Raw genomic sequence first — 20,788 nt, forward strand, 5'->3', positions numbered from 1 at the left:
TCTCCATGAAAAATGAGATGAAATGATAGAGGAGAAGGGTAGGAAACTTACCCAAGAGTTTAGAGACTCAAATTATCTTTAAAATCCTTCTAAATTGATGCCCTAGCAGTGCCCAAAGTTGCTCCCTTCGTGCCCTTGGTTTTCCACCCCAAAATCTGTCAATTTCTAATCATTTTTAAAATTTCAAGTTGCCTGCTGTACTGTGCACCTAACTTGATCCGACTTTCATCCTATCTTAATTTAAAGCCAAATATGACCTAAAAATCTAATTAGCGACCCAAAAACATAATTAAATAAATTAATCATATTTTTAACTAATTTATACCTTAATTAATCAACTTTTTCAGATTTAAAGTTTTAGGATGTTACATTCTTCACAAGTAGGACATCCTTTATGCCCCTTAACATTGAACCTAGTCAAGTTCTCATATGTAGGAAAGTTATTTATTATGTAAAAAATCATAGAACATAACTTCAAAAATTGTTGCTAGTAAGCATCGAATACATTAATGCCCTCCTCATATATCATCTTAAAGTCCTCAATCAAGGGTGACAAATACACATCGATGTCATTTTTGGGTTGTTTTTGTCTTAAGATCATCATGGCCAACATGATATATTTGCATTTCATACACAACCAAGAAGGTAGATTGTAAATCACCAAAAGAATTGGTGACACATTATGTGTGCTGCTGCTATTACTAAAAAGGATTTATTCCATCTGTATAAAGTCTAAGTCAAAGATTTATGAACTCACTACTAAAACTAAGAAACTTTTGATCTATCATCTTCCATTAAGGAGAATCAACTAGGTGCTAAAGTTTACTATTTAGATATTCTCTCATTAAAATGCCATATCAAATTCTTTGCTTTCGTGGAATTAGAATACAAACACACAAATCATAGTATTATTAGAAGATACTCTAACACCTTTGAAGGTAAGCCTTTAGTGATCTCATTATTATTACCATCTATCTCTTTCTTTACTTTGTATCATGATGCCCCACATTTTGGACATTTATGTAGCCCTTCATGCTCTTTTCTATACAATACACAATCATTAGGACAAACATGTATTTTTTTATATATTGCATACCCATTAGGCACAAGATTTTCTTAGCCTCGTAGTGACAATTGGGAAGCGTATTACCATCAGGAAATATATCCATCAACAATTCAAGCAACCAAGTAAAACTTATATTGGTCTACCCATATCTTGCCTTCAAATTGAACAATCTCAACACACCAGTTAAATGAGTATACTTTTTACACTTCGGATGCAAAGGCTTCTCTTTATCACTTTGCAAGTTTTCATCTACATGTGCTTGTGCAAAGGAATTCATTCCAATATCAAGGATCATATCTTCTATTCTATCATCCCAAGTACAAATTTCATTCCTTCATCCAACAATATTCATTACAATAAATTTAATTCCTCCATCCAAAAAAAAGAATTTTATTAATTATAAAAAAATAAAAACATCAAAAGCAAATGGAGAATATATATATATACAAAAACATCATACAAATATATAACCAACCACCCAAAAAATAAAAATTTTTCATAAACCAAAGAAAAGATAGGAAAACAAAATCATACTTACTTGAAATCTATGGATGAAAGTGCAACCCAAAAAACCAACTTCAAGCAACATCCAACAATGAAGGAAGAGGAAGAAGTAATTACCTACTGAAACAAGTACCCAACGAAAGATTCACTAATAATGAAAGACAATGGAAGAAAGATTAAAGCAAAAGGAGACCTCAAATCAATGAATAATCTTGATCCACAAAGAGAAATCAAAACCATAGAAATGGCAATGGCGTATGGCAATGGAAGTGACGGATTGCGGCACTAGGAGGCTTCGGTAGCACAACATGCAACTTCGACGTTAGGGATAACCTCTTCGACAACAAAGATGCGATAGCAGAGGAGAAAGCATTGGGAAATTTCAAACAAAGAGAAAAAATCACATAACAGAAAGGTCGCGTGTCTTCAAATAATTTAATACCTTGAAATATGACTTAGTTCCCATTATAACTGATGTCATATCTAACTTTCAACATCATGTCCTTCTGAACTGACATTAAAAAGGTATATTTTTTAAATTGTTTTTATTTTTGTCTTCCAACGTCAGTTCATAAGGAATCGATATTGAAAGACTGAGTTTCCACATTAGTTATCCTAATAACTAACATGGAAACCTTATATGACATCAGTTATTGTATAATCGATATCAAGAGTCCCACCCTATGCCACCTAAAATTTTATATATTTATAGTTTTGTCATTGCCTTATTTATGACAATGGTGATTTATAAAACTGACATTAAAAGGCAACGTGAAAAGCATTTTTTCTAGTAGTGAACTCTACAAAATCACTAACCTCAAGCATAGAAACTTAAATTAACTCCCAATGGTTCCATTAAAACCAATGGGTTAAGTTAAAACAACCCCATACCAAAAATCGCCATCCTTCATTCCCCAAAATCACACAATGAGAAGGCAAGAGAATAGTTAGAGAAGCCTACCAAGGTGATTTCAAGCTCAAATGGCCTCCCAAGTAGAGAAACACCATGCTCCTCCTTTTCTCCCATTTCCTCTTCTAATTTTCGAACACTAGCTCATGTAATTTAAGCTCAAACTCGCACCATCTGCCGTAACACATGATGTATCCACCCAAAAGATGGTACAAATGCCTACTTCGTGATTTTAGGTCCTTTACTTAGGACTGCCCAATGCCCAACCTACCCCAATCCTAAGGCTATTCAACATTCCAAAAAGTCCATAAGTGATTTGGAAACATAATTAACTCAATTAATGCTCCAAATTACTAATTTGATCTCAATTATTTCAAAAATCCTATATTAAAATTTTTGAGATGTTACATGCATCATCTTATGATTTAGTATAGTTGTGAATTTAAAGAAGATCATTCATGAATCTAGATTAGTTGTGAATGAATGAGTAGTTAAATATAAATTTAGGATTTAGGATTGACCCTATTTTATTTTTTGAATATTCATTCACAACTAGTGGCTTTTGCATAAATTTATTAGTACCTTTCCTAAACTTTATAAGTTATGACTATCATTCAATTTAAAAGTAATGATGCATAAATTTACAAAACTATCTATCCAGATATTCACTTTCTTTAAATTCATAAGTAACATTCAATTAGCTATTTCAATAATTAGAGGTTTTTTATTTGTAAATAAAGACTATAGTCTTTCATAACATTTCAATTCTAAATTTTCAATTGTCATTAATATCTTCCCAAGGGTTTGTAATTATCATTTTCCCTTAAAACTTGTTTTAACATTTATTTCTTGTAAAATAAACAAATCTTATTTAATAAAATTTTTAATCATGTAAAAATATTTACATTAAATAAAAGCATTAAAAAAATTCAAATTTAATTTAAATGGTCCAATTTTAAAATGTTTAAAATAATTCTTTTAATTAATCTATTCATTACTAATTAACATGGCTAGTCTAGATTTTTTTTTTGGCTGAATAGTCTAGATTTATTTTAGAATATCCAAATATAATATTAAAAAATTGTAATTTTTATAAATTCATTGTATGTTTTGGAAAGTCCAAATTTAATATTAAAATTTACAATTTATAAAAATTTTTAATATTAAAATAGAATCATCCAGATTAAATTTCAACTATTTAGATTAATGATAAGCATATTTATTAAAGAAATCATTTTAATAAATGTAAAATGATAATATAAATTTAAAATATTTTTAATCCATAAATAATCTGAATGCCCCGAACATTGGTGATGCGCACCAGGGTCATTACCATTACCCTGACGTGGTACCAGAAGACAAATCAGGTACATCGCACTCGGGCAGATCCGTTCACTAAGATTGATTTTGGGTTCTCACCCACGTGAAACGGGTGCAACATAATACCTCTTGTTTCCGTACTCCCAAATTAAGACGTCCCTCAGAAATAAACATTCGAGATTCAAAGTAACCACTGTTTCCCTTCTTGGAAAGGTTTATCATTTCCCCTACCTGTGGTTTCTTTCCTTTCTCTCGCCACTGTCTGCGACTCTTTCTTAAACCAGATTAAGACCTGTTCGATCCGACACACGCAAATGTCTTGTTCGTCGTCTTCACCAAGATCGCTTGTCTCTATGGGCTCAGAAAGTTCTATCACCACACTTCAACAGCGTCTTCAGTTCATTTTGCACAGCCGTGCTGAGTGGTGGGTGTACATCATCTTCTGGCAAGCTTGGAAAGACGACGACGGAAGTTGCAGTCCTCGCCGCCAGGTACTCAATTGGGGGGACGGCCACTTCCGTGGAACCAGAGAGTCGTCCACGTCCAAGCCCAAGCAAAACACGAGTGATGATCAATGGCGAAGCCCTAATAATCGGGCGCGAAAGATGAGGTTGATTCAAACCCACATGGAAGGTGAAGGACACGTGACTGAGTTGGAATGGTTTTACACTGGATCGTTGACACGATCGTTCGCCGCCGGGGAAGACGTGGTTGGGCGTGCCTTCAGCTCAGCCACACATGTTTGGTTGGCTGGCGGCGGCCACGGCGGAGATTTGCAGTTCCACGAGTGTGAAAGAGTTCGAGAAGCTCTTGCTCATGGGATCCAAACTTTGGTGTGCATTCCCATTCCTAATGCACTTGGCGTGCTTGAGCTTGCCTCCACTGACTTAATAATTCAAGATTGGAGCCTCATTCAATTGGCACAATCAGTTTTCGACTGTGACAACAACAACATCATCATCAACCCCATAAATCCACCAGATCCTTTTGTTTCTTCCTCCCCCAAGCAGCAGCCTCGCGCCATCAGAAAAAAGCAGGGAAGAAATGATGACGACGACGACGACGATACAGTGAAACCACAAGATCAGTTACTAACGCCTCTAAACCACGTTGAGGCTGAGAGACAGAGAAGAGAGAGACTGAATCAAAGATTCTATGCTCTCCGTTCTGTTGTCCCTAATGTGTCCAAAATGGACAAAGCTTCTCTGCTATCAGATGCAGTCACGTACATCAATCAACTCAAGGCCAAAATTGAAGAACTAGAGGCCAAATTCAAGAAAACGGAACAGGAAGAAGAAGCTGCCACAAAGCGCTATCATTGTTCGAGTTCTGAAGCGAGTGCGGTTGGAATCGAAGTCAATATAGTGGGAACGGAGGCGATGATAAGGGTTCAGAGCCTGGATGTGAATCACCCAGCTGCAAGATTAATGGATGCTCTGAGACAACTTGATTTTCATGTTCATCATGCCAGCATGTCAAGAGTCAATGACCTGATTCTGCAAGACGTCGTCGTCAGGGTTCCCAATAATTTCATGACTGCCCAGGCCATGAAAAATGCCATTCTACAACGTTTACAGAACTGAGTGTTATATAGATATATATATATATATACAACATTAATTGTCGGTGATCTGTGTGTAAGTGCTCCTTCCAAACTTTGCGTCTTCTTCCATTCTGCCACTTGCTTCTTGATATTAATTGCATCACATTAATCATGATTCTAATTTTTCCCGTTATTGATTCATTTATTTATCATCCGGCAAGCCCGCTCATGTATGATTTCGTTTGTATCATTGACTTTGTTATACTTCAAATAAAATGAGATGCAAATTCTTTCTATATAGGTCTAGAGCAATTTTTCGAAGAATTCTATCTCAGGATGATATTTTAAAATTTCCTCTGTTGGAAATTAAATGGCATAAATAAAAGAAAGCTCAGGGTGAGACATATCGGATCCGGATATGGAGCAGATAATCAGATTACCCACCCAAAGGATAGACTATAACTACTAGAGTCCGTTTAATAAGGCAGAGCAGATTCTATAGGAGAGAGTGAATATAGACATGAACTCAATTTTGAGGTGTGTTTTTACCTCTAGCTAGGCACCTCCATTTAATACAACATGAAAACTAAGCATAATTTTGATTTGCTTTACTTGGTACTTATAAAATTTTAGACTTATTTAAAAATACACAAGTTATTCTAGGGAAGTCAGATTCAGCTCATTCTTATCTCCTTTTAAATCCCAAATAGTCTTTTATAGGGGGAAAAAATACTAAACCGGACTTTGACTGAGCCATTTAATTTACAGTTTATTTGATAGAATCCCTTATTTTGCTCTTACTAGTTTCCTAGATGCATTGTCTTCTTTTTGAAAATTCATATCTCACAGTTAATGTGACTCTAACTTTTTGGAAACATTAGAACGTTCATTATGAGGGAAAATATGAAATAGGATGTTGTTGGCCCCATTGATACAGTTTAATAGATTAATAACTTCAGAATGTGTTCCTTATCATGAAAAGATTATATCCAGATCTAGTTATAAAACTTCAATTGACATGATTTTAGACTCCTCGAAAACCTTATAACTTTATGGGAAAATATGAAACATAATTTCAGGTTTTCGAGTTGATATAGTTCATTTAATCCTTAAAACTGCATTATTATCCAGATTTTATGCACTGACCTGAAAAGTTCATAACTAATTCAATACAATTCATTGTGGTGTGATATACTTCTCCCAGCGATTACATATTATTCCAATCAAGTCGTATGTAATAATCACTCAGACACTTAAACCCATTCTTCCCTTCGATAATTTCTGCTCTTGCCACATAATTAATACCTGTTTACATTAAGTAAAAAAGGTAACAAGTTAGTGGGAGAATTAATGTGTTAAGTAGTTATTCTTATTTACTTCGTATAAATTTTTCCTTCACATTCCGATGCACTATTTGGTCATTGAATTGCAAAATGGTTGCTATGTATTGAAGTACTTCAACACGTAACGTAGTATTAAACTCAATCTAAGAGTGCTTTAGAAAAGCCTAATTATGACTAATATATTTCCATTCCTCTTTTAATTTATTAGTATTTAATTCTGGCATCCAATTCTCAATTATTCATGGTTTAATATTTGTAATTTCTCCTTTGAATTATAAGTGGGAAATATGTCTCTTTAACCTTATTGGGTTATTTCTTTTTCATCATGTAAATACATGGTAAATTTCATTTACCACAAAATAACCCATTTATTTACATTTAGCTCTTTACTCTCTCTGACATTTGTTGCCTTAATTTCCTGTCATATTTTCAGGCATCTCTCTATACTTTCAGGGAGCATATCTCTCAAAGCGTTGGATTTTTTTGTTGGCAACACTGGCATTCCTGACACTTCTTAAGTTTTTTCTGTACTTCAAGGACCACGTTCCTATCCAATTTTCAACTTACCATTGTTGTATTGCATAAGTAACAATGAAATGCTATAAAGATTTTTTTAAAGGACGGTGGCGGAAGTTAGAACCATCACGAACAGCTATTTTCGTTTATTTATTTATTTTTTTAGCTGTTTCAGTTTTCATGTTGTACATGCATTTGTAAGTCCCCTCCCCCGAAATAGAACATTACCGTTTGCTTCAGTGAATTCAAAGACATGTTATCCAAATTCACTCCAAAACCTAGAATTTACTTTTTCTGGGGAATAAAACAACTAAGAATCCACCCTTTCATAATAGTACGCAACAAGAAACACACACAAAAAACCATGTCCGCTCAAATTGTAACAATATGATCCAGCAAAATGTACAAGTAAATTAAAAGCAAAATTCAGTGTTGGCAACATACAAAGGTTATGCTACCCCGTCGTAGACTTACACATATCACAGATCTACACCGAATCTAATTTGTCTAACACTTATCCCAACTGTCACCTTCATCTACCATCTTGTACCCACTGAAGTGGTGAACCCTGATCTTCCACTCTCCTTTGGTGGGATCGTACGATACAAACTCGGCACCTTGGTCCTCGGCCTTCTTCTTGAGCATTTCCTTGTACTTCTCGACCTTTGGTCCTTCAATATACTCCCGTCCAGTTTTTCTGTCCAGACATTTTATGTTGAGTAGTGTTACCTCAGCTGGCTTATTGAGCCCTTGACCAACAGGAGGCTTCTTAGCATCATCCTTGTAGACAACCACTTCACGATAGTTGAATTCCACAAGAGAATCCAGATCGAGCCGTCTTACGTCTGTCTCTCCAAAGAACTTAATACAGCCATATCCATGCCTTCCAACTACAAAGTCCTTGACACGACTGCAGAATCCAGGTTCAGCTCTTTCCTTGGCTGCCAATTCCTGAATTCGAGGTAGTGTGTAGTAATCTGATTGACGAAGCTTTGGCATCAAAGCCTCGATGTCAGCTCCATGCTCATACACAATAGCAGCCTCACCAGCTCTGTGACCGCTGAGTGTCATATATGTATTCCCTTTTGGAAGAGAGTGATCTTCCTTAATCCCATTGGACGTCTGCTCTGATCTAGAAGGCTCACCTTGCTCTTTAACAAAGCCATTTTCAGCTGGAATCAGGAATTTTTGCCAACCCAGCAAATGCATTGCCCAGCCAAAGCCAAGATGTCCATAAAACAGCCCAATTTGTCAAATAAAATCAACAAAATAGAAAGTTCCAACATTATATATACTTAAAGTTATAAGAAATACTCACTCCCTTTTTCCTGTGAGTTGGTCCTATCAGTAGTAGGTGCAGTACATGCTTCTTTAGTGTTAACTCCTGCACATAACGTACGTTTCAAATAACAAGTCATAAACCATAAGCTATTAAACAAGAATCTTGTTCTCTCAAAGAACAGAAAGTTGAAAGAAATATCATATGGGAACATACATCACACACTGAACAATAAAGGGCAAAAATCCCCATTGTATTCAACATTACTTCCTTCATAGCTCAAAATACAACAAATTACTGCAAAAAATCTAAAATATTACCATTCTCATTCACTGCAGTGGATCTATCCCTAGACGAGGATGCTTTCTCAGAATAAGCTTTAATAGGCCACTGTTCTGTTGGACAAATGACCAGCGCCCTTGGATTTTCCCTGGGAATGTAAAGAGCATCAGCCTTTGGTGTTGCTGGTGTATCTTCATCATCACTAAAGAATGGAACCTGCATGACAACCATAGTGCATGCCCACACCATAAACAGCTTGACTAGCAACCAAATTAAAAGAACCAATATAATCACAAATCAAGCTACTGAACTCACCCTTGGTCCATCATTTTTAGGATGATATTTCCTGACAGGAAACTTGATCCGTCTTTGTGAGAGGTGCCGAGATGTCAATAAGGATGATATTTTAACAGGAGGAGGTTTGTCTACAACCTAAAACAAAAAAGAAAGTCAGCTTTAAGTATAGCCACGTGGAAATTCTAACCTAGTTTATATGCCAAATTAATTGAAAGTAATTTATGCTAAGTTAACAATTCTCAAAATATCAAAGAAAATCTAAAAGCAACAGATTCTTTTACAGGCATGCTAGAAATTCCATATTGAATTGATGGAGCAGTTCCAGCTCGACCAATCATCATCTGAGGCATAGCAGGAAGTGTTCCAAATGGATTTGAAATGGGTGCTGCTTGCACAACTGCCGTGCTCTGGGCAGAAGACCTAAGAAACAAAAAAATCACAACATTAAAAAACTTCAAATGGATAAAATGACCAGAATAATTATCATATGAAAGATCACTATAGATTTGCCATCAAATTTAATGCATTACTACTAAACAACTTGAATTATTTATCAAAAGAAAAAAAAAGTAAAAGAATTCCCCCCCTCGGGATATTCACTACAAAATCAACTAGGCTGACTCCACCAGACATTTAAAAAAATACCAGTCTACTTAATGAGGAGCAAATTAAGCATGTCAGCATAAGAGATTACATTCTTCCTTACCTTCAAGCATATTGATGATTGATCTTTCTCATAAGCACATAATAACACTAACCTTTTTATAATTTTAATCAAAGAGATTAGACAAAGGATAGACAAGAATTTCTCCCACTTCATCTGGTGATTCTGGTCTGACCAAAGTTTGCCCCTTATGATTCATCTCTTATGTCTGTACATATGTTCCATTATGATTGAACCACCTATAGGATTCTAGGTCCTAATTGAGACTTTTCAGCATAAATAATACTGCAAATGTTGACAATTTAATTGTTGAAAAAAAAAAGTATAGGACTTTTTAAAAATAGAAGTTATTCATCATTTAAATAAGATGGTTAACTGGTGTAATCAGCAGAGTAATTGAGGCTCTGCTTCAAATCTTATTCAGTGAATATTAGAGAATACATATAGCCAAAGGCTAGGATTACACACAATCAGATCAAATCAGATTTTAACCTGATTTTAGTCCATAAAATTCTCTAATAATAATAACAGAAATAAATTGATTTAAAACCTAAATAGACATTAGGTTAGACCCATAATGGAAATGGGCCCAAGCCCAATAATGATGGCTTCCAGCGCTCCCCCTCAAGCTGGTGAATAGATGTTAATCATTCCCAACTTGCTTGTTGTTTCCAAATTTGGGCTTGGTTATAGACTTCGTGAGTACATCTGCAATCTGCAACCTTGTTGATGCATATTTGACTTCAACCAGTTTGCTGTCAAGCTTCTCCTTGATAAAATGTCGATCTATATCAACATTTTTTGTCCTATTATGGTGCATGGGATTCTTGACAATTCCAATGGTAGCCAAGTTGTCACACAAGAACTTCATAGGACCCTCATAAGTCATATGTAACTCCTTAAACACCCTCTGAAGCCAAACATTCACAAACACCATGTATATGTGCTTCTTGTTCAACTTCTGCACTGCTTCTGAATAGTCTGCGTTTTACTTCTCAAGTTACCAAGTGGCCCCACAAGAAAGCACAAATGCCAAAAGCCCAAAAGTGGATCTTCTATCAGTCACAAACCCCGCCCAATCTGCATCCGAGTATACCTCAATGCCTCTGAGTTTCCTTCTTGAAAAACAGGCCCTTTCTAGTTGAAGATTTTAGGTATCTCAAAATTTTCAAGGCTACAGTAATATGATCTTGGTTAGGTTAGCTTGAGAATTGACTCACCATATTGATAGGGTAAGCTATGTCTGGTCTAGTATGGGATAAGTAAAGTAGTTTCCCCACTAGCCGCTGGTATTGTTCCTTGTTGATTAAAGGGCAATCCTCTAGATATCCCAATTTAAGATTTAGTTCCATAGGAGTAGCTACTAGCCTACATCCTAGCATACCCATTTGTTGCAGAAGATCAAGTGTATATTTTCTCTAAGACACTGATATGCCATTTTTAGTGCATGCTACCTCCATACCTAGAAAATACCTCAATGTACCAAGGTCATTTACCTCAAATTCTGATGCAAGAAAGGTCTTTAACCTTTCAATTTCACTAAAATTATCTCCTGTAATTATTATGTCGTCAACATAGACTATCAAAATAATTTTCTTCCATTCATTGTGTTCAATAAACAAAGTACGGTCAGATTGGCACTAATTGTATCCACACTTTTGTGCAGCCCTCATGAAGCATTCAAACAACACTCTTGGAAACTACTTTAGGCCATATAATGATTTCTGAAGTTTGCATACCTTGTTCTTATCCATTTCATTTCATGTGAACTTCTAAAGCACCATGTAAACTTCACATCCATCCAGTACAAGGGCCAGTCAAGATTTTCTGCCAATGAGAGCAACACTTTCATGGTATTGAACTTAGCTACACGTGCGAATGTCTCAAGATAATCAACTTCGTAGGTTTGTGTAAACCCTCTAGCTACCAATTGAGCTTTGTACTTGCTCACACTGCCATCAGGGTTATATTTCTCTGTGAAGATCCACTCACACCCCACAACAGAATTCCCTTTTGGCAGGTCTGTTAACAACCAAGTGTCATCCTTCTTTAGAGCTTTCATTTCCTGTTCTATATCCACCTTCCACTCTAGGATTTGCATAGCTTCACATACATTCTTGGGAATATTTTCTTCCACAACACTCATTAAATGCTTTCATAATAGGAGATAATTTCTCATATGAAACAAAATTAGCAATAGGATGTTTAGTAGTGAATAGGGCTAAGCAACTAGTAGAACGGGCTGGCCCCGTGGCCCATCCCATTTTATTTTTATTGTAAACAAGAAAGGACAGGCAACCTAAATGGTAACCCGTAGTCCGTCCCGCCTATTTAGAATAAACACGTGTTGGCTTGTAATTTTAGCCTGCCCATTTTCCCCCCCTTCATTAGGCAAGTTTTAGCCTGCCCATTTTCACCAAGTACAGGTAGGTCTGGCAAGCTGCGGGTTGTCTGCTCACCCCTACTAGTGAATGATCTTGCCCCTTTTCTCAATGCTATTGGCCACTAGAGGTCGTTTGAAGGAGGTTTTGAGGCTGAGGTGGATGATTGATGTGGCGTGCCATTTCCAACTACATCTAGATCCTTGGTGTGGGCTGCTTCCTCATGAGATTCAGGGAGGTCAGACCTGATCTGCTCCTCTAAATGTTCCTTTTCACTTGCTACAAAAACATGTGTTATTTGGGTTAGGTTCAAATTGCTCAGGGAGTGGGGTTCGCTCAAGGGGCGAAAGTATGAAGACTAAATGTAAGCGGGCTGAATGATGGTGGGCTGTTCTAGGTGGTTTGGATAAAATGGCAATTCGTCTGCAATAGTGTCCCTCTCCCCCTAAATGGGCATTTTAGGATAATAACGGCTCCATTCATGAAAAGATAAGAAAAATAGTATTTATGAGTAGGTGGGTCATAGCATAAACTTTTTGAAAGTTAGAGTAACTAACAAACACACACTTGAGAGCATGAGTATCAAGCTTAATGGAGTGAGGATTATGGACATAGGCAAGGCAACTCAAAACTTTTAAAGGCAAGGAGTGTAAAAGAAGCAAGGAAGGATAGTGATAAAGTAAAACTTGATGTGGAGTGCAATATTTGAGGACTTAGAAGGGAGAGCAATTAATGAGGTGGATGAAGGAAAGGGCAATATCGCCCTATAGGTGCTAGGTGCATTGGTGCCTATTAAAAAGGCAAGAGTGACATCAAGAATGTTTGTTCTTTCTCTCAAAGACACCATTTTGTTGCGGTGTGTAGGGACAAGAACTTTGGTAGTGGATGCCCTGCGAAGCATGATATGAGGAAAAAGAGTTGCTAAAATATTCCTTACCATTATCAATGGCAGGGTTTGAATTGTAGTATGAAATTGTGTCTTAACCAATGCATGATTAATTGCTGAAAAATGGTGAAAACCTCAAATTTCTCGCCTAAACTATACACCCAAGTCAAACAAGGGTGACCATCGATAAACGTCACAAAGTAACGAGCCCTAATAGTATTGGTAACCCAAGAAGGACCCCAAGCGTACAAGCATGAGAAGGATAAGAATTGCAGGTATGTTTAGGCAAAGAAAAAATATCACAAGTAAAATAAGATAAATCTTTATTCAAAACTGTGGTTGCTAACGTTTGAAATTGTCCATAATAGGATGGCCAGCACAATATTGCAACAAAGTTATTTCCTCTAAAGTGGATTCAAAAATAAAGGAGGAACAAATGAAAGGTAAAGAGGATGCAAAAAGTGAAGTCTTCACTGTCACTGGTTTAGTAGAGATCACTGTACCAATCACACCAACATCCTCCCCAACCTTGTATCCCACAAGCCACCATAGCAGATGTTTCACTCGAAGGTGGAGGATGAGAAGCACTAGTGACATGCTTCCAGCTTTCTTCCCCACAAATGGCAGAAGAGGCCTCATGGATGGAGGCAAGAGGAGAAAAACTCAAAACTTGGCTCTAAACCTCTTCAAATTCAGAATTCAACCCAAGCAGAAACTTGTACACACGTTCTTGTCTCCACCAGTTTTTTTTTTTTTAATGGTAATTAGCATCAGCAATACAGGACCACACACAAACCTCATAGAGATCAAGTTGTTGCTAAGGTTGGATCAAATTATTGTAATACACAATCACGGACAAAGCTCCCTGTTTCATTTCATGGAGTCATCCCTTGACATCAAACTAAACAGCATCTGAAGGTGAAGATAAGAGTTCACAGGCTACCTCCCAAACGCCATGAGCAAAGTTGGTAGAGCATAAAATTTCTCCCAACATCAGGGGTCATGGAATTAACTAACCAGGGCATAACCTGATTATTTTTAGCAAAGCCAAGTAGGATACTTGGCATCAGAAGAAGGGGGAGAAAGAGATCAGCCATTAATATAATCTTCTTAACCTCCACCTTGAATGAACATAATCTTCTTTACATCGAGCTAATGACTAGTGATTAGAGAGGAGAGATCACTGGCGACAAAGGTGTGAGACAAAGCACCAAAGGATGCATTAGCGTGCGACAGGATGGTAGGCTCAAAGCTTGCATGAAACGCATGATAATTTCTAAATTGGAGAGCCATGAAGGTTCATCTCTAATACCATGTAATCGGCCGAGTAATCAAGGCTCTGCTTCAAATCTTATTCGATGCATTTTAGAGAATACATATAGCCAAAGGCTAGCGTTACAATAATCAAATCAGATTCTACTCTGATTTTATTCCATAAAATCCTCTAATAATAATAACAGAAATAAATTGATTTAAACCCTAATTTGATATTGGGTTAGACCCATAATGGTAATGGGCCCAGCCCAAAAGTGACAGCTTCCAACAACTAGTAACGGTAAAAAAACAAAAAAGGAAAATTAACTCCATGCAGAAACGAACTAATTTCAGTCCATACCAACCCCCATTCTTTAGATAAATACCCCCTTAGCTTCATTAGCACAGGGGTGTCTGCACTTTTTCAAAGAACTCCCTTCTTTCTCAAAGGAGGAGTATTAAAAGTAAGGGAAAATTAATCATTCGATATTTATAGTTTTGACTTAGTTAAAACTCAATCCTAAACTTTGACTTGACACAACTCAATCCCTATAGTTTTTACCATTAAAATGCTAGTCCCAACATTTCAGAAAATAAAACTATCAAGACTAAAGTTATTTCTTGGGCTTTAAGGAACAATGTTTTAAACAGTTAAACCAAGAGGAATTGACTTGGGCTGAGTCAAAACATAGGGTTTAAAATAATTTTCCCAAAAGTAGTGTACCAAGTTATGTTTAGGAAGGCGCTTGGAAGGGATAAGTGTAATTTGTTTTCCCTAAACTATAGTTTATCCTGAAACTAATCACATATGAAATGAGATATCAATTTGTATTCAACTAGAGAATAGAGACTACTTAAGAAAAGTAAGAAGCGGACAGAAAAAATGAGCTTGACAATTCTAAAACCCTAAGGAAGATTTAAAAATCTTCAGTATTTTTTGAGAGAATAGAAATTTTCATTTCAGTATTTGTTCAAAAATGTAGTGGATGACTTTGACAGACAGTATTTTTAACTTACGAGAGTCCAAGGTTACTCTGACCAAATATGCCCGGGGTGCCACCATAGCTACTTACACCAACTGCACAAGGAAGCAGAGCAAAACGGAGTGTCAAAAATTAGTAATTCAATCATTGCAACCCAAACAAATAATATTATAGAGAATAGATTGAACTGACCAGGTTGTGTCTGACCAAAATTACTGAATGCAAAAGTACCACTAGTTTGAGCTGCTTGTCCTGTTTGGAAAGGTGTTGAAAGTGATGGCTGCAAATATAGTCAGATCAAATCAATTACAATATCAAAATAGAATAAGAACTAAAATTAAGTTTATCCTTCAAATGACAAAATCAAAATTAAAAACTACTTAGGCTGGGACTTGTAAGCAAGAATGCAAGAGTAAGAATCAAACATGACTAGCACTCCAATAAAGAATCCAAAGATAACAGGTGAGACTAAGAACATTTTGAAACATTTATTTAATAAGAAACCACTTACTGCTGTTTGACCAAAGCCCGCCAGATTGCTGGAAGTGAGCGATGCACTGCTTGAGAACATGTTTCCACCAAGTCCAGCAGAAGGTGAACTGAACAAGTTTGATTGACTAAATGCGGATGCATTCTGTCCAAACAGGGAGGTACCCTGTCCAAAAGCAGAACCTGGTTGTGCAATTGTAGGCACTGCAGAACTGAATAGATTCGATGACTGAGTGTTGCCAAAATTTATGCTTGAACCAAATGGCGAGGATGTGCCCAGAGCAGGTGAAGAACTAAACAGAGGTGATGGAGAGTTAGCTCCAAATGTAGATGTTGATGATCCAAAAATAGAAGGCGGTGCTGCTGATGTCGAAGTACCAAATGCTGATGAACTGAAGGCAGGAGTTGATGATGTTCCAAAGCCAGTACTAAATGCTGAACTCTTTGCTGCAAATGGATTAGACGGGGTTGAGGTAGAGAAAGGATTAGCAGCCGATTGACCAAAAGATGGAGAAGGAGCAAATGTGTTTGTCTGGGTGGTGGTTGAACCAAAGCCAGCCAAGCCAGTTGACTGAGCAGAACTGAGAGGCCCACCTAAGTTTGTATTAAAATATGATAGAATAATCAAGCTCATCATTAATGCAAAGAAAACCAACAAAACCATAAAATTATAAATTATTAATAAAAATGGCAATCACCTTTGTCTCCAATTTGATAGTCCTCCCATCTTAGCTCCTCATGGCTTTTTTCTTTGTAAATAGGCATGGCTGATATGGACTCCAATTTAGCAGTTTGTCCAGAGGTGCCGCCATCTGCTTCAGCCGTTGGTGTATAATTAGCAACTCTACTCCCACCCCGTTGACCCCCAAAACCAGGCTGCCCAATTCCAGTACTTCCAAAAGCTGAAGAAGTGGTCTGAGATCCTGATTGAGAAAATATGCAGAGGTGACTATCAATTGTAGCACAAGACATAAAGACATCAAAATTTCAACACAAAAGATACAAAAGATATGAAAAAAAAAAGAAAAATCCTTTGTAACTTAAGATATATATATATATATATATCATAAATTTAAGCATTCAACTACATAATTCCAGATTCTAAACTCACCAAATGGAGAACTCTGTCCACCAAAAGGTGAAGTGCTTCCAAATGGACTGCTGCCAAATGCTGAAGTAGACTGACCAAAAGTTTGAGAGGAACCGAAACTAAAGGAAGGAGTACTAGGAGCACCAAAAGCAGTAGCACTAGATGCCCCAAATGCAGGAGTGTTCGTAGTGCCAAATGCTGGAGTGGTTGAAGAACCAAATAAAGAGGTACTTGATGCTCCAAATCCTCCACCAGCTCCAAACATAGGGGAGCTTACACCAAATGCACTCCCTGTGCCGCCAAAAGTTGGACTTGAAGTTGAACCAAATGCGGGGTTGCTAGCTGCACCAAATGTTGTAGTGCTTGTAGAACCAAATGCAGGGGTGCTTGTAGAACCAAATGCAGGGGTGCTTGTAGAACCAAAAGCAGGGGTGCTCGTGGAGCCAAATGTTGGCTGAGATGATGCACCAAAAGGTGTTGAAGAACCAAATATGCTGCTCCCAAATGCTGGTTGTGAAGGTTGTCCAGCACTTCCAAAAGGACTTGTTTGAGTGGTAGACCCAAAGCCTCCAAAAACAGGCTTTTGGCCAAAAACAGACGACCCTAGAGTACAAGAGAATTGTTCATCAGCACTAATTGTGAGATGATATGAGATTACACTGACTAGTCTGAATTTTGGTAACAAGACCTAATAAAACAATATAAAAAATCATATGGTTTAGATTCCCAAAAAAAAAAAAAACCATCAACAGAGGTGGGAAAACAGGACAAAAGGTGCTGATGGATGTCCTTATAAGAAGTGAGGTCAAGGAGCCATAATCAAAAGGAACGGTAATGAATTTAGCGTAGTCATTAGATTCTGTAAAGAGCACATGCGTATGAAAGTCATTACAAACATTTTTTTATTACCTCATGCATCCAACGAGATCAAAGTACCAAAATGAAGAAAACTTATGGCTGAGGGCAGTCTTAAAAAAATGGCACGTTATTTGTTCCCCTTTATGAGACAGACACTATAATCGAACTCAAAGAGCACCTTAACATAATCCTGCATTTTAAAGTGTATACTCCCTCCGGTCCAAAATGTAAGTATCTTTTAACAATAATCCGCATATCAATAAAATCCTTATTGCTATGAAAATATATATTATTTTTCTTTTTTACCCTTAGTTCCAATTTATGATGAGTAGAAGGTCATAAATTTACAAACACAAGAATCTGAGTTAATAAATATAAGGGGTAAAGTCAAAAAGAAAAATTTTACAAATACTAAGTTGCTTGTATTTTGAACCAAAATTAGCGAGGAGAAAATGTTTGTAATTTGGACCGAAGGGAGTATATGTGAGAGTGTATGCTCTGTTTTTTTTTTCTTATTTTATATAAAGCAAGGCAAATTAAACAAGAAAGAATGACATCAGACAAAGATAGTTTCACACCATTACACATATCCACAGTAATCTGATTTTCTAAGGATTCAAATGAGTGAATTTGATAAACACTAGAGATATACTTCTAATAACGAATGGTATAACAAATAAATCAAGTACATTTGCTTACCAGCAAATGATGAAGATGAATTACCAAAAGCTGGAGTTGAAGATGATCCAAAAGCAGGCATTGAACTACCAAAGGCTGGTGAAGAAGAAGCACCAAAGGTGGTTGTTGAGGAGAAAGGAGATGAAGATTGAGATGCACCAAATACACCAGTCGAAGTGCCTCCAAACAGGGAACTACTTGCTTGTGAGCCAAATGGTGTTGTACTACCAAATGGCTTTGGGGCAAAAGGATTGCTATTTGATGCATTGGTCTGCCCAAAAACTGACTGGGAGCCAAACGGGCTCGAAGATGACTGCCCAAAAGCTGTTAAATGATGTCATCATATTAATGGGTTGCAAAAACAGCCAACAAGCAAAGAAGCCAGATGCTCCATGGGGAATTGCAACACGAAAACATAAGTAATAAATAACGAAACATCATATCCAACAAATAATCTCTTCAAGCAATCAATGTCTCATGTATCACTTAATAAAAAGCAATAATCTGATTAATTATCAAAACAAATAGAACTGGCAGAATTTTGGTAATCAAAAGCATTAACAGATGAGGAGGAGAAAGAGGACCCATATCACCACAGGCTTAAGGTCAGAAGAAACAAATGAAAAATTAAATACTTCAAGAATAAGACCACAAAATGTTGAAAAAGCAAGTTGAACATAAACGCAATAACAAAGATGAATTTCAGTGCTGAAGGCAACAAGAGTAGAACCAGCACAAAAATAGTGCATCACCTAATGTTGACGTACTCTGGTTTGGGGGGAAAAAAAACTAATGTTGACGCAGGCAATAAATGATACAGAATTCAGTGGCTTGTCAGAATTAATTTTCAGACGATCATTTTATATTTAGTCATTTTGTATGCCTTAAAGTAATTTGTTAGATTGAGCTGTATAGCCAAGTAGGGCTGAGTCTATCAAAGGAGGAGCAGAGAAGCAATAAAACAGGCAGTATAATAGACTAGGGGGAAACACTTACGGTTTGTCGAACCAAACATGCTTGTAACTTTCCCAGAGCAGCAGAAGCTTTCTGTTTCCAAACTGATAACATAGCAAACAAAACTCATTAACATTAGGATTTCAGTTAATTATAAACAAGATTTCCATAATAGAAAGAACAAGACAAACTGCAACACGTGCCACAATGATCGCAGCACTAGGCATAAAAGAAAGATACTGATATCCTAATGCCATCATGAGGAATTTCGCCAGCACGGGCAAAATAGAAACTTCATTGAGTGACCATACAGGGGCAAAATGCATTAGAAAATAAGATTTTAATGGCAGACAAATTCAATTAATATCTACATGTTGTAGGAATACAACAATGCAAATTGTCTAATCACAGGCAATGTGCCTTTGAGGGTTAGGCAACTTTTCCTCAGTGACGATGGTTGCAAGTTGCAAGTGATGAATCAAGAAATAACTTCAGTTCAGCAAAGGAAGAACAACAATAAATTTTAGTCTTAAGCTCTTTGCGTTGTGTGTTCGAGGCGAACATGGAAAAGTTAAACAAATCAAGGAGAAAGACTCACGGCGTACGGACAAGATAGATCTTTGCGTCGGAAAAGGTCAATTAGGGCAAGGGATGGAAGAGAAGGAAATCGAGCTCGAAAGATATTTTCCCTGGAACACTTTGTAGGAGAAGCACAGAGAAGAGCGAATGGCCGAAGGGTCTGAAACTGAGTCTCTCATTCATAAATTAGGCCAAGCAGGGCAGTAAGGTGAGTGACACAAGCCGGCCGGAGAGGGTTCCTTTTGTGAGAGGAAAGGCCGCGTAGCGTTAAAATTCCGTCTTGTATTAGGGAGTAAGCAAAACTTAAAAATGGGGCATATACGTGCGCACACACGAATGTGCTAATAATAATAATAATAATAATAATAATAGTATTTAAAACTAAACCAAACACATCTGAACCAAATCAATATGAATCTATTAAAATTAATTATAAATAAAATCTAGTTTGGTCTTTCTTTTAAATAAATCGATTGGTTTGTTCCGTCTTAATTTTTTGTCTTTTGAAATTTAAACTAAATCAAATCAAATATTTGTTTTGTTAAAAAAAATATAATATATTATTAATTGAATCTCACTTTTAAAAAAGTAGTTACTTGTCTTTAAACTGATACTATCGTTTCATATTTACCTTTATGTAATAAAATATTTTATTTTAAAATAAATATAAAGTGATTATTCAATAAAGGTATTTTTAAAAAAATTCAACAATTACACTTGAAAATATTAAAAATGTTTTATATTTTTTAATAGATAAAATATTTGGCTTTCACAAGACTTATTATTTATTTTATATATTTGTATAACTTTGTCTAATTTTTTCTCTTTGTCAAATTTTGTTAGCTATAAATCACTAGTTAAAAATATATTACAATTAGTTAAATATCGTTTATAATTTTTTATGGTAATTTT

At 36.3% G+C, this 20,788-nt stretch overlaps 2 protein-coding genes across 3 annotated transcripts; one reads left to right on the forward strand and one right to left on the reverse strand.

Moving 5' to 3' along the window:
* The first annotated feature begins 4,114 nt into the window (after window positions 1-4,114).
* Window positions 4,115-5,442, forward strand: LOC129310791 (transcription factor MYC3-like). The gene has a single exon (XM_054952703.1). It carries the CDS (start codon window positions 4,115-4,117, stop codon window positions 5,381-5,383), a length of 1,269 nt encoding a protein of 422 aa, XP_054808678.1. The 3' UTR covers window positions 5,384-5,442.
* A 2,062-nt stretch (window positions 5,443-7,504) lies between these two features.
* On the reverse strand, window positions 7,505-20,150 carry LOC129311172 (nuclear pore complex protein NUP98A). 2 transcript variants are annotated; one of them, XM_054953243.1, is made up of 13 exons: window positions 19,896-20,150; window positions 19,340-19,401; window positions 18,389-18,667; window positions 16,829-17,410; window positions 16,416-16,640; window positions 15,740-16,311; window positions 15,421-15,508; window positions 15,263-15,323; window positions 9,342-9,480; window positions 9,079-9,195; window positions 8,802-8,979; window positions 8,521-8,586; window positions 7,505-8,374 (listed from the first exon to the last, which is right to left on the reverse strand). In XM_054953243.1, exons 2-13 carry the CDS (start codon window positions 19,356-19,358, stop codon window positions 7,710-7,712), a joined length of 2,991 nt encoding a protein of 996 aa, XP_054809218.1. In that variant the 5' UTR covers window positions 19,359-19,401; window positions 19,896-20,150; the 3' UTR covers window positions 7,505-7,709. The 2 variants fall into 2 exon arrangements, with proteins under 2 accessions (XP_054809218.1, XP_054809217.1); XM_054953242.1 differs by having other exon boundaries at window positions 18,365-18,667.
* Window positions 20,151-20,788: the final 638 nt, after the last annotated feature.

Source organism: Prosopis cineraria, unplaced genomic scaffold, assembly GCF_029017545.1.
Source record: "Prosopis cineraria cultivar Desert tree isolate PC_DT_omini unplaced genomic scaffold, ASM2901754v1 PC5, whole genome shotgun sequence".
NCBI classification, from domain to species: Eukaryota; Viridiplantae; Streptophyta; class Magnoliopsida; order Fabales; family Fabaceae; genus Prosopis; species Prosopis cineraria.

Excerpts from the sequence above, each read along its gene's own strand:
- LOC129310791 (XM_054952703.1), top strand. The coding sequence starts at position 4,115 with ATGTCTTGTTCGTCGTCTTCACCAAGATCGCTTGTCTCTATGGGCTCA.
- LOC129311172 (XM_054953242.1), bottom strand. Across the intron at positions 9,481-15,262 it reads CAGAGTAACCTTGGACTCTC|GTCTTCTGCCCAGAGCACGG; the intron begins GTAAGTTAAAAA and ends TTTGTTTCTTAG. Across the intron at positions 8,587-8,801 it reads CACTGCAGTGAATGAGAATG|GAGTTAACACTAAAGAAGCA; the intron begins GTAATATTTTAG and ends CGTTATGTGCAG.